This window comes from Saccostrea echinata, unplaced genomic scaffold (assembly GCF_033153115.1).
Source record: "Saccostrea echinata isolate AGI-Se365-2 ecotype Australia unplaced genomic scaffold, CSIRO_AGI_Sech_v1 ptg000015l, whole genome shotgun sequence".
NCBI classification, from domain to species: Eukaryota; Metazoa; Mollusca; class Bivalvia; order Ostreida; family Ostreidae; genus Saccostrea; species Saccostrea echinata.
In genome coordinates, this window is record NW_026889764.1 from 6,341,967 (window position 1) to 6,356,538 (window position 14,572).

General features: G+C 32.1%; 1 protein-coding gene across 1 annotated transcript; it reads left to right on the top strand.

The window, feature by feature from the left end:
* The first annotated feature begins 1,228 nt into the window (after window positions 1–1,228).
* On the top strand, window positions 1,229–2,649 carry LOC133187791 (mannose-binding protein C-like). The gene is made up of 4 exons (XM_061323193.1): window positions 1,229–1,324; window positions 1,550–1,633; window positions 2,159–2,252; window positions 2,435–2,649. The coding sequence occupies exons 2-4, from the start codon at window positions 1,622–1,624 to the stop codon at window positions 2,647–2,649; spliced, it is 321 nt and encodes a 106-aa protein (XP_061179177.1). The 5' UTR covers window positions 1,229–1,324; window positions 1,550–1,621.
* The last annotated feature ends 11,923 nt before the right edge of the window (window positions 2,650–14,572 follow it).

Below are 14,572 nucleotides of genomic sequence, written 5' to 3' on the forward strand. Positions count from 1 at the left end.
ACCACGACTGGTGAAAAGATCTAGATCTTTATACAGAAATATAGAGACTTCTAAAAGAAGGAGAAGACAGCAATTTGTTAAGTTGACATCAAGCCTAATTATATGGCAAATCTAAATTGTTGACATCATGGAATATCATTTTTATATGACAACTGGTTACATTGGTCTACATGTACATAATCGGGTGAGCATTTTGAACGATGGGCTCTCTCTCTCTCTCTCTCTCTCTCTCTCTCTCTCTCTCTCTGAATTCCTTCGATCAATTATTTAACACGCGATGTGTCATATTGCATTTATCATTATTGCAAAATAAATATTTCGATTTTATATGAAAAAATTCTTTAAATTGAGTGAAGATGAAGAATTCTGCCAGTACTTCAAAGTAATTGGCCTTTGGTAAGTATATCTCCGATATGTATGTTGGCCTTTTTTCTGTCTTAATCAAATATTGCCAGTCGTCCAACGTTACATGTTACTTTTTGAACGCATCACCAGTCTGTAATTTATTATTTAAATTTATTATGTAAATTTTACAATTTTATTAAGCTATGATGCAAATATGCCTGAATTTCTAAAATATTATACATTATCCAGCCCTACCCAACAAACGCTGCCAATGGCACGGTTTTGTGTAATTTAAAAAAAAATGTGAGTAAAACAAATGCTTCATGCTGATTCAAAACTTTTTTCTTATGAGATTTAAACTATATCGCCACACATGTTGGCATACATGCATTTAAGAGTAATTTTGGTAAGCAAAGATTTTATTTCCATTTATCACCAAATAAAAAAGACGTATTTTGGACAACGTGGTAAATATAGCTGGACGATCACAATGTTGTGTCGCATGAAACCTACTTTTGGTCACATTAATTCCTGAATGTACATGTATAAATTTTTAATAGACAGTACTGTTTTACATCCATTCATGGGTCTCCAAAAACATTTGAATTACTTCCTTTTTTCTAAAAAAAGAAAAAAAAAGAAAGAAAAAAAAAAAGGATTCCGGGTTTTTTTTCCAAACTTTTGCAATTTCAAGAAACGTTATAACTTGAAAAAAGGAAACAATGCACATGTGTTCTGAATATTTAACGCATTAGATCACCCGGACTATTTAACATTTTAGGACGTACGAATACATTTGGGTCGATAAACGTTGCATGAACACGTACAGTGTACGTAATTTTAAGACGCAGGTTTTAATTCATATTTTTCATTAATTATAATAAGTTTTGTTTTAGGTACAATAGAAAGATGTCAACTTTAACTGTTTTCCTGGTATGTGGTATTGTCTCGACTGTGCAAGGTTATTACTTGACCAGAGGTGAATTTTCTTTTTTCTGGGAATGAACACATGTCTTTTTTGTTTTAAGTTTCCTATAATAATTTATTCTTATTTATTAGAATAAAAATACTACTAGTATACAAGTAGTCTGACAGACTGATACAATGGAGCCGAAGTTGTATATTCAGTCCCAAAATCATACATATGAATGATACAAAAATGCAAAGATAGAAAACCAAGTCACTGATTTACATTTTTTTACAGAATGCCCTAAGGGATGGGTGTCGTATCGTAGACACTGCTACCTGTTTTCTGAAGAAAAAATGAATTTCAAGCATGCAGGCAATGGTAGGTACAGTATAATCTTATGAACGATTTAGTGTATAAGTTTTTTTTTTCGTTCGGTATTATTTTCATTCCCAATTGCCAACTATATATTTTGCCCTGTTTTAAATTCGCCCGTGCGGATGAGAAACGAGTGAAAGAAATGTTTGTCTTGTTTGAATCCTCCCCGTTGTAAACCCGTCCACTTGCAATGAGGGCAAAAGGGGCAAAAATAAAACACGGAGATAAAATTCCCTATATATAGTAGATAAACCATGTCATTACAAGGGGTAAAAAAATTCTTCGGATAACAATACGTATGAGATTGATTATGAAAAAAAAAATCGTTGTTTTATTTAGAATTATATTTAACTTATTCTTTAAAGTAAAAAAAAAATTATCGAGAAATAGATTTAAAACTCAGAATGACAATTAGGCCTACGTGTATTTTCTCTGGAATTTTTAAAAATTCTTTCTTAAAAAATTTATATACTAAATATGATGCATCATAAAGGAATCTAATAATAAATGAGTGTTTTAATAAAACAGATATACTGTGCTGAGGCAGCAAAAAACGGCCGACTTGTTCAGGTACACGATGCGAAGGAAGAACATTGGATCGAACTGCAGTTAAAGCTAAGAGGTAAAGGTTTCTCTGAGAAATATTTTTAAAAATAAAATGTGAAGTTAATGTGAGAGAGAGAGAGAGAGAGAGAGAGAGAGAGAGAGCATTCTGAATTATTCTAAATTTTGTGTAGGTTGTGATAATTCCTTAATCACGCAAACAACAGTTTTGTCATATTATACAATGAAGTTTTTTTTAAGGAATGAAAAGTGTATGGATGGGCGTTTCGGACATCCTGAAAGAAAATAAGTTTCTCAAGCTCTCCGACGCCGAAAGAATTCGATTCAGAAATTGGAATTCACATGAACCAAATAATGCCCGAGGAGAGGAGCATTGTACAGAATGGCGGCCGAATGGTAAATGGAATGACCAGTCATGTGATGATAAGAACAATTTTGTTTGTGAGCGACCTTGATACATACAGAACATTTTGAGAATATTCTGAGAATGAATTTGTTGTCATGAAAATAGCATATAAACTAAAAAAAAATGTTTTATAGAAATGATAAATTGCGATAATATTTTATACAAATAAGCCTTACACTTGATAAATGTTGCCAGCAAGAAGGGAAGAGATCAATTTAATATACTAAAGCAATAAAATAAAAATGTTCAGCTGACAAATGAAATCACTAAAAGTATATTTTGCAGAAAAGAAAATGCTTAAATCCTAGCCTTTATTTTATTTTGCTACTGAAAAGGCCTAGTTGACGTCTGCATTTATGTAAATAAATTACGCAATAAACTCAAAGATGACGTCACAATAGGCCCCCTTGCAACACATTTTTTTTGGATTGGGAAGGGGGATAAATTCCCAATCTTTTGGATGCCCTTGGTCAGGACTGATCAGATTAATTAATATTCTGAAGTCTTGTATTTTCAGTCATTAAAATACCAGTGCACGGTTGATGTTTCAATATATTTTCAGATTTTATAATTCCACGCACAATATAAGCGTGTTCCATCTGCATAAGTTTATAATGTAGACATTGTCGATAATATTAATTATGCATATAAAAACAAAGGCTCATATTTCACCTCGTAAAATTTATTTTTTACCCGTATATTCTACTTAAGATCATTCCACATATACCAGAGTTGTAATTTCTTATCTGTCGGGGATCCAGTGAAGTTAAAAGAAGACTGGAATGAGAAAGCGACAGAAAGGTCCAAAAAAGAATTTCGGACAAAAAATGAATAAAAAGCTGTATCGGATGAGGGGTTCACTTTTCAGCAAGGTTACCTGTCACTAAATTCTTTCACCCCATTACGGCGGTGTATGTGTAGCACACAATTTAATATAAGTATATACGTATATACTGTGGAACAAAATTATCTGTCAGTGTGGACAAGTCTGAAAAAAGTTATTTATCAGGCACGAAGAATCAGGGATGCAGGGCCACTTCCCACTTTTTTCCAAACTTTGAAAATGTTCATTGACAGACTGCCCCCCCCCCCCCTTGGCTGTAGCATAGGTAAAGTTTAGAAATCAGATCTTTGTTACGCTCCGAAATTCAGACCATCAGAATTTCGGAGCGTAACAAAGATATGATTTTAATCAGAATGGAAATTTAGTGTATTGGGGAAAAAATTGGTTGTGAAAAAAAATTGTGAAAAAAGTTTGAACCTACCGAGACACGGGGCCTCGGTTTTTAAGATCTCATCCGAAAGACCCGCAACTTTTTAAGGTCTCATCCGAAAGACCCCCAACTTTCGCTTCAAAGTGCCGCTTGACGAAGGAACACTTAGGTCGGTCGTGGCCGTGATTCGAACACACGACCTTCCGATCACGGACTATACCTGAAATGGATTGAAAAGCATAAATGCCTGTAATCTTTCTCTCCATAGATTTGGTATCGAAGGCTTACAATACTTATATACTTAAAGATAGGCTCTCATTTTGAGCAAAACCTCAAGCAACAGTATTTATCTATAATTATATGTACGTATTTAAAAAAATCGTAAAAGTGTTCTTCAAAGTAAGTAAATGTTTATACATGTTTATTTTTATTTTATTTTTTAATTAATTAATTTATTTATTTATTTATTCATTTTTTTGGAAAAGCTATCCTGAATTGGTAAAAAAAGCCTCAATAAGTTGCTAAAGAAAATGCGATAGAAAGTTGCCTATGCCAACTATCCAAGATAAGTGCTGCACATCTACCAGCTTGTAAAGGGGGGTGGGGGTGATACTTGATTCGTGCATTTGAGAGAACCATCCGGTGACATATAAAATTATTAATCGAATGACAGTACTTTTTTAGTTTTTTTTTCGGGGGGGGGGGGGGGTCGGATGACGACAGAAACGTTTTAAACACATTTTGTTTAGATAAATTCGCGTTAGACGCTGCGACTTGTTGGGAAGGATGGACTGGGGAATTTGCCCTTTCCATGTTATCTATTAATTAAAATTTCTAGGGATGTCAAAATATTTATTTTCTTTAGTCGAATATTCGATTGCATTATTCGAACGACAGTCGAATATATTCGAAACTTTTTCGGAAACTAAAAATTTATGAGATCAAGTCCAATTAAAGCGCAGTATGACGAGATAATTTTATTATGAAAACAACACATTAATTGACACTAATTCACGCGGAAGTGAAGTGTTTCTAATCACTGTACTTTCTACATGTAAAGTCAGCAGTTTTTAATGAGGAAAATTATCTTATCGACTGTGTGTGAGGGAAGACGGTTTCTCAATTTTAGGATGAGAATTCCAACTCTTTATCACTCTTTTATTGAATACTTTTTCCAAAATATCTTTAATGCTTTCTCATAAAATTTTATAGGGAATCTGACATTCTATAAAATAGTGTTAAAAGTTTTAATGCAATCTTAAAAACAAACCAAGGAATTCGCATAAAAAATAGTCTAACTTTAAACTCTTGCTTGAATTGAATAATCGGATACTTATAATAAAAGTACTATTAAATAAAGGAATAACAAAATTTTGTGTTGTACTCTGGAAATCTTCAGAATAAAGTCTAAAAATATTGTAGTGAGCAAATGTCAAAAGCGATTTGTGCATATTTGTATAAATGATAGAGGCTGTATTCGAATGATTAAAACTCTGTATCAGACAAGGGCGGCCAGTGGGAAAATGGATTATCTGTAAAAAAAAAAAAAATCTGAACAGAAACTTTGAGTTGGTTAAGTCAAGGAAAGAGAAAGGCGCTTCACAGTTGCTGATTTGTAAATGCAAAATTACGCGGTAAAATAAAAAACAAAAATAAAACATGGACAAATAAAATTGAATTATGCTACTTGTACGATTGTTAGCAAAATAAATTAAATTTGATAGAGAAACGTTTTTTATAATTGGGTATTGGACTAAACTGTGTGATATGTAAAGGGGGAATTTTTTTTATGAAAACACCATGACGCAATGTTTTTTGACTTTGTAACGCAGCTCCGTGGTTACCAAACATGTTGATTTTAAAATTAAGTAAATTGATTTCTGTTAAATCGAATGAAATGAAACTTCACACATCAACAAAATAAATATTTTTTATATAAGAAAATGTGTTCTTTTTTAATATTTCTTGAGAGTAATATAACGAACTTTCCAACAACCCTCGTATTTGCGTAGCGTCGCTAGATTGACGTCATAACGTCATAGTGTTATTTTCCAAAGAAACTATCTATATTCAGATAGCTTTGTAGGAAAATTGATTTGAGATAATTACAAAAATTACGCTGAATGAAAATGAGGACATCTTAGATATGCTTCAAAAAAATCTTCGACAGATTCGGGGACAGGGCCGATTTTGGTACATAACGTACTTTCTCCTTTGTGTTTGAGCGTCGCCCGCGTGGCGCAGTGGTTAGAGCGTTTGCTTAAGAGTTGCGGAGTAAGGAGTGAATCCTTACGTCGTGGGTTCGAATCCTACTGCGGGACGTGGAGACCGGTCCTTCTGATGAGACCGTATAAACTGAGGTCCAGTGTAGCAGTAGTGCTGGTACGAAAAAGATCCCTCACCGCTCAATGGCTCTGAGTGCCTAGGATAGGTCTAAAATTTGCAGCCCTCCACCGGTAAGTGGTGGCGTCTCGATATGAGTGTAAAATTCTCGAAAGGGTTAAACAAAGTTTATCTAAGCTAAAACTAACCAAAAATGTGAACTTTGGATAATCATATTATGTCCAGTGGAGAATTTATGTTTTAGTTTTATCAGGAGAGCAATGACATGAATGTGAACACTGTGTTCACTTGATTCTTTACATCTGAGTATGAAAATGTAGCAAAATTGCCAACATACGAGTGTTATCCGGCAAAATCGTGGACAAGTTGTCTAGAGTAAAATTAATCAAGACTGCGTTTTAACATCAATTCTCTGTAAGGACCAAAAATGCTTGGCCACGCACTATCATGGAATTTTATTTTATCACTATAATATTAGAGAGTGCCCTATATAAAGACTATTGGTGGGTAAATTTTAGACAGTACCTCCTTGGTTTCCATAGCAACGACTTTGAAATATTTTGTTATGGCAAAACTGACATGATTGTCATCACCATGTAAAATAATTCTATGCTTCCTTAATGTAGGAAAGTTATGAACATAACATGGGTTTCATTTTATAACTAAGTAATCAAAGTTTCTGTGCATCTAAATTTTATTCAATTTAACCCAAGGTTTTAAATATGATACAGATCAATTTACATGAATTTGTCATAAAAATGATTACCAAAGTGCCTATTTCTTGATATGAATATAAATTTTTGCAGGCAATTGAAACTTAGAAAATAGATCTTTTTAGTAAGATCGAGTTTATATCTAAAAGATGCAAAAAGATTTGAGGTGGGGAAATCAGTTAAAAGCCATATTCCAATCCCCTCAAATTGCAACTTTTCCTAAAAATTAACCTAGAGTTATTTCCCTTTGCTGACTCTTTTGCACTGAAGACAAAAAATCAAACTGGTGTTATTTCCCTTTGTTGACTCTCCTGTATTGAAGTCTAAAGAAGTTTATAACAAGATGTGGCAAAAACAGATGCCAGAAAAATAAACATGAAACAATAACAGGAAAATGATGTGTTTTTCAACTTTTTAAAATGGAATTCAGGTGTGAATGACAAAGTAAGTCATCAATCAATTAATGAAAATGAAGGAGACACTGCTTTCTCAGCATTCAACTTGATAATGATGTACGGATCTTTATTAATAATAGTTTTTTTTTAAAGTCAAATTCACTTTGCAAAATATTGAAACAAAATTTATGAAGTCTGACTTGCATTCCCATCATGTGGGATTCCATGTACTCTAAAACCCATGAGAAAAATGCAAGATGCAATTGGAGGAAAACAACAAGCAGAAGATACGGCAGTCAGTGGGAATGGTTAGACAACCCTAGGCACAGGTATAAATTTTAATGTTTTCAAATTTTCATTTTGTATAAAAACTACATGTAAGAAGCTTTTTCAAATAAATTGACATAGGCCTAATGTTTAAATTAAATATTCTTTTTTATTTAATAGACTTAATTACTTGTTAATTGGTCTATATTCAAAGGTCACCATGTTATCAGGACATTCCAGATATATATACATGTATCTAATTAATATATTTGCATTATAGGAATTTGTGCTTGCTTCAGAAAACAACTTACTTTGGCAAATCATAACTACGAAGTTTATCAAAAGGAGGAGAATGTTATAGAAGATGTAAGTTTGTATGTAATGAAAAATATACACATGGCAATATAAAAATTTCTTTTTTTTTGGTAAAATATTGTACAGTTGGCCTAAAAAGTAGTAGGGGTGGTGGGTAAAAATTAGAGATGGTCGACTTAACGGAAACACATAAAAAAATTAGCCTAGAAAAAAGTCATATAATTCAGATTCACTGTAAAAGAACAAACAACAATTCTCTACCAGGCAGCATTGATATAGCAGTACTTGATGTACATGTAATACTATGTTTGTTAGTGCTTGATGAACCTGTAAATATACTGTAGATAATCCATTTATTTGAGATACCCCACCTGCCCACGACATAAATTTGTATTGAACCCTTTTATCAATTGATAATGATTTGTGTATGATCAAGAACTAACAAAAATGGGTTGATTAAAAGGGGGGGGGGGGGGTCGGGTAGAATTCTTATCATTTATACCGGTCCCTTAGCTAATAGATTTCTATTAAAATGTTTATAAATCCCCAGCGATTTTATATGATATTGGATAATGATCCCCTTTTATATTAATATTAAAAAAAAAATTCTAGATACCTACTCCCACCAGGAAAAATGCTCCCGTATACTCGGTGAAATTCGTAAGTTTCTCAATTAAAATATCTAAAGCCATGCATGCTTTTGTTCACACTTTATTTATAGAGTCCTTATACAAGCAAAATTAAGATGTATTATAAAAATTTTTAGTGTGTGTACGTTTGTGTGAGGGGGTGGGGGTGTAGAGGTGGTTGCGGACATCCTCCCCAACATCCCCTTGAAATTTTCCATTGAGCACAGGTGCAAGAGACATTTATAAATATTTACCGTTGGTTCAGCCGAGATATTTGGATATAAAATCGCTTTTTATAATTTTTAACTACTCTTTATAGATTATAAGTTTGACTAAAATTTTAACTATATTGTCACTTGCCAAAAAATCGAAGCATATGGAATGAGTAAGATATATATATATGTTACTGTTGACTTATTTTAAGTACATGTATGATATATCCCCCGAATATACTAATAGTCGCTCCATTATTTCCCTGTAAAATCCACCTGTGACGTCACTCTTTTGTTTGAGCGCTCCATTATTTTTCAGGATTTTTTTTTATATAAAATGTTTTTCTATGAAACATTCACAAAGTATTACCGTACAATTGAAAAATCCAAAATATAACATAAAACTAACCTTTTATAAAAATTCATACTCTCTGATACTAAAAGTTCTCTTTTAGTATCAGAGAGTATGATTTTTTTTTTTATAAAAGATTAGTTTTAGATTATATTTTGAATTTTTAAATTGTAATACTTTGTGAATGTGTCATAGAAAAATATTTTATATAAAAAAGTCGGGGAGAACCCTTGGGATACGGAACGCAGGGGAGGGGGGAGGGGGTCCTGTCACCAAGCACCTGTGATATGAAGCCTGCTTTTTTAAGTACACATGCAGGGATTTTGAGGCAATTTATTTCAAGGTGTAAATATTAACTACTAGCTTAGAATTATATACATTTAAAAAAAAATAGATATGTTTATATACTTGTATTTGTTATCGCATGAAAAATGTAGATATTAAACAATTGATTTTTAATTAAAGAATACATGTATGTTTTTTATTCCAGGGGAAAAGATGAAGATGATTATTTCAAGTATCACTTTTCAAACCCTTGCATTTAAACTTCTTCTTGACTGGTCAGACACAACACCACATAATGGTCAACCTCTGATGTAAAGAGAAATCATGGAAACATCAAGCCTAGCTGTTTCTACTGTCTACAAAATTGTTATATAACAGTTATTTTCTACATTTTGTTTATCTCTAAATACACATTTTGGATAATGTTTAGATGTAGATTCTTGCTTGATTAATAATTTGAAAAAAATGTTTTTCAAAGTAGCGATAAAATTATACATATATACATGAATATGTGTATGTTTACTGATTGTAAGACTTTAATATATTGATGGTTTTATTTTTAATGGGGTGTTAATTTATGTAATTTATGGTCAGTGTAAATAATTCTAAATTTCTTTAACAAAATAAAATTAATATATAAAGATATGCATCTGGGAACAAGCAAAATTTAAATGGAGGAAATTAACATTAGCTTATCAAATTTCAAACCTGCTAAATTAATATCTACCTACATGTACATGTACCTAGATATGAAAAAGTAATAATTTATTATTTTTTGGTTGAAAAAGTATCATTAGAGTTTTTATCCATAATCTTTTTCCATATTTTATCTAGTATTTGAAAATGTTGTTTACTGAAATAAGTTCCAATGAAAAGTTGAATTGCTAATTTTCTTTACAGTTTGAGTTATCTGCCCTTTGTAAAGGATCCTAGAGAAACAATAATAATTCAATTAATTTTGTTTATCTTATTTATTATCTTTAATAATATTTATTAATCATTCGGTTTGTCTTTTTTATTAGTGAGAAAAATGTTTGGAAAAGAAATTTTATAAAACAACCAGTGTCTAGTAACATTTTGAACAAAATATTATTTGGCAAAATGCCAATTTTCGAAGTTAAAAATACCTAAAACGAAATAAGTCCCCACTCTACTTTTCATAAAAGTTAACTAATATTATTATGGTGTTTTTAAAATTTCAGGTGATTTTTTTTTTAATCGCCTGTATTTCTTGAGAGACTTCTTGAAATATAGGGAAAAAATGACCATTTTCAAAATGTAAGAATTTGGGTATTTTTGAGCCATCAATAGAAGAATTTGCAGTGACTTGTAGAATTTTTTTTAATTGTGTTATATAATGCTTCCTCTGTTCTATTCATATAATATATGAATTATCCCAAAATAATAAAGATGATTAAACCACATGAAATCAAGTATATAGCATTTTTATGCTTGAATTGAGAGTAATTGGGGCAAAAATCTATATTAGCCCGTTACCATGGCAACCAAGGTAGTAACCTTAATTTTGAATGTTGATTATGTCATAATGTATGGGCATTAATCACCTGAAAAAGTTTCATGAAAATCGCTCATGGTGTGTGCCACAGCCCTACAGTAAAATTTTGGTCCTTACAGAGAATTGATGTTAAAAGCTTTACTATTCATTATACATTTTCAATTGATATACTTTGCAAATTTCAAAAATATATGTACTCAAATAAACAACGTATGGCATTTTATGTAATGTGTGGTATCGCCTCAAGGCGCAAGGATAAAAAGATCAAAGTGTCTAAGCAATGTCAAATTTCATCTTTGCTAAAACAAAAGTTGGATAAGCCCGACATAAATTCGGCAATATCACATGCACACACTCGAGTTCCCCTTTAATGTTCCCTAAAGATACAACAGATCAATCTCGACAAACATGGGAGCTTCTGAAGAATTTTCTTTTTGACATCATTGAAAGCTGCTTTTTCAATAAAAATGGAACTCGCAAATTTACTTACCTTGCCATTGGTTATTTGCAAAATTATTTTGTTAACTCTTGAAGTTAATATTAAAAAGATGCTTGAGTTTCTGATTGACAATATCTATGTGGATTTTGGAGACCAAGTCTTCCAAAAATCTGTTGGAATTCCCATGGGTACCAATTGCTCCCTGTTATTAGCAGACCTATTTTTGTATTCATAGGAAGCAGAATTTATTCAAAACTTTATACAAAAGAAGAAGAAAACACACGCTGTGGCTTTCAACCTGACATTTAGATATATTGACGACGCATTATCAATTACCAATACATGTAGTTATTTCCATTCATATGTTGACACGATATCTCCCAGTGAGCTTGATATTATCTTCTTATTGTGTTATCTTCACCTCATTGCCCAGTATGACAAGTTTAACGAAGAAATCTGGGCTTGTTGACCTCCACTATGGCGACCAATGGGAAATAACTCATGCTAAAATCACGTCAATTGAAGACTATGTATAGATTACTGGGAATATGTAATAACTTTGCTTTTATATAACATGCACCATAGGACAATGGGGCTGTGTAATAATGTGTCATAAAGTCATCATCTATTTTTTGTACTGACACCAAAGTATATTGACAGTTCGAGGTATCATTAAAAAGAACCATATTATTTCGAAAATATTGGTTGGTATCATACCATTTTATCCTTGATGGTATCCAACTCTAATCATCAAACACTGGAACTGTGTAATAAATAACCTATATCATATGTTCCATATGACACTTGGACTATGTAAAACATTTCCTAAATCATTTATATCATAGGACACTGGGACTTTATACTAATAACTTTGTCTATATCATATGTTTGATAGGACACTGGGACTTTGTGATAACTTTGTCTATATCATTGTGTTTGAAAGAACACTGGGATTATGTAATAACTTTGTCTATATCATATGTTTGATAGGACACTGGGATTTTGTGATAACTTTGTCTATATCATATGCTTGATAGGACACGGGGACTTTGTGGTAACTGTCTATATAATACATGTATGTTTGATAGGACACTGGGACTATGTGTAATAACGTTGTCTATTTATCATGTTTAATAGGACACTGGGACTATGTAATAACATTTCCTATATGTATCAAATTTTTAATAGGACAATAAGTTTGCCTATATCATATGATTGAAAGAACACTGGGATTATGTAATAACTTTGTCTATATCATATGTCACATGTTTGATAGGACGTACAGTGGAACTATGAATTAATAACTTCGCCTACATCATATGTTTGATAGGTAATAACTTTGTCTAAATCATATATTTAATAGGATCCTGGGACTATGTAATAACTTTGTCTAAATCATATATTTAATAGGATCCTGGGACTATGTAATAACTTTGCCTATGTTATTATGCTGAGTGCTGCACATGACATCTTGAAAGACCAAGAAGAAAAGGACCAGAAGGATGAGAATCACTGTAAGGACTTAGACATAATATTTATAAATCCAGATTTAAAGGATAAGTTTAAAATATATTGCCTTGATTTTCAGGGCACACTAAGGTGGAGGATGGAGTTCAAAGATCACACGAACCTTTTTATTCTAGAGGAAAAAGCTGCTGCAATATATGTATACTGAAAGGAAAAGGAAACGCAGGGTAACATAATATACGAAGATTTTTTTGATTGTCTGACCAAACAGTAGGAAAACTGGTCGGAGGGGTATCTTGATTACTGTGCACTAAAATCGGTGTTCAAAATTACTCAACCGTGAAATGTATGACATCATGTAAGGAAAAAGGTAAAAAGCCAAACACACATGCATATTAATGATGACAGTTTTTTCAAGACATCATATAATACAATTTGATGCACCTGAGGTATACACATCGTTTTTCAATATTTAATATAGACAGTTTGAATTTCTTGCAATCGTGGTACGGCTGACGGAAGTTTCATGGGGTGTGCATATTGCATAGCATAAGTCAAACAAAAGGGCCAAAACAGGTTGCTGTGCAGTTTGTGGGGAGTTTTTCCAGCATAGAACGTCTTATAATTTCTTTATCCTTAGAGGGGAACTTAAAGGGTTTTCAACAACCGTGACGATGACGTTGGCGCGTAACTACGTCATGTCAAGATTGGGATATTCATCCTGCCTCCCCTGTAATTGACATCTCATTACCACTGAAACCTCTATTAATAAAGTAGACAATGACAATCATTACATTCACCCATAAAATGAAAGAAACCGATTCCCCAATTTGGTTCGTGAGCTTGTAAACTTTACGTCGGTGTTCTTTTTGAATCATGCGCACGTGCGTTGAATGTCTAATTTTCAGCATTTTTATCCCCAACCCAATGCAGCCAGAGACTGTCAAGACTTTCTGTCAATTTAGTTCATCTTTTTCTCCAATTGAACATCTGTTGGACTAACTCAACATAGGGCTTATAGGCATCAGAAAGCCGAAGTGACTCTCCACCAGCTAAGGGCTACATTGTCCGAATGATTGAATTATATTCGCATGAGAAAGATAAATGCACTGGTGAACTCCATGCAGGGGAGAAGCAAGGCTGTGAAAAATGCGCGAGGGAGGGATACCCCGGTAGATGATTTTGATTTTCACTTTTAGGGGGTACCATCAAGTGAGATTCAATAACTCATGAATTATCAGTCAAAATCAAATGAGATTTGGGTTACGTGTTGACTAAGGATGAGTTTAAATGTTTGATTACAATAATGGAAAATACATTTGAAAAAATAGCATAAAACCACTTCAAAAGTTTACCCTGCTTTTCTTTTTCCTTTCAGTATATTATCAAATATTGGTGAAAGCTTTGTTACTCAGGGCAGGAAAGGCCACAGCAGGCATTCCAAACTGATACTTTTTTTAATGAAAGTATGAAAAAATAGAGATTTAAAATGTGTTTCTGTAAGTCTTTGATGTATTGGAAATTCTTTTATTTTACATTGTGCAATATACAGTTATACAGTTTCTTTGTCCACTTTTGTAGATCACAACTACTCCAACCTCAGCTAATGCAACATACTTAGAATGTAATGAAATCTCCACAGGGGTAAGAAAACAAGTCATTTCTTATACCTAAGATATATATATATATATATATATATATATATATATATATATATATATATATATATATATATATATATATATATATATATATATATATATATATATATATATATATATATATATATATATATATATATATATATATATATATATATATATAT

What these genes read in the sequence shown, in the direction of transcription:
- LOC133187791 (XM_061323193.1), top strand. An exon ending in ACTGCAGTTAAAGCTAAGAG is followed by an intron (nt 2,253 to 2,434) that starts GTAAAGGTTTCT and finishes GTTTTTTTTAAG; the next exon opens with GAATGAAAAGTGTATGGATG.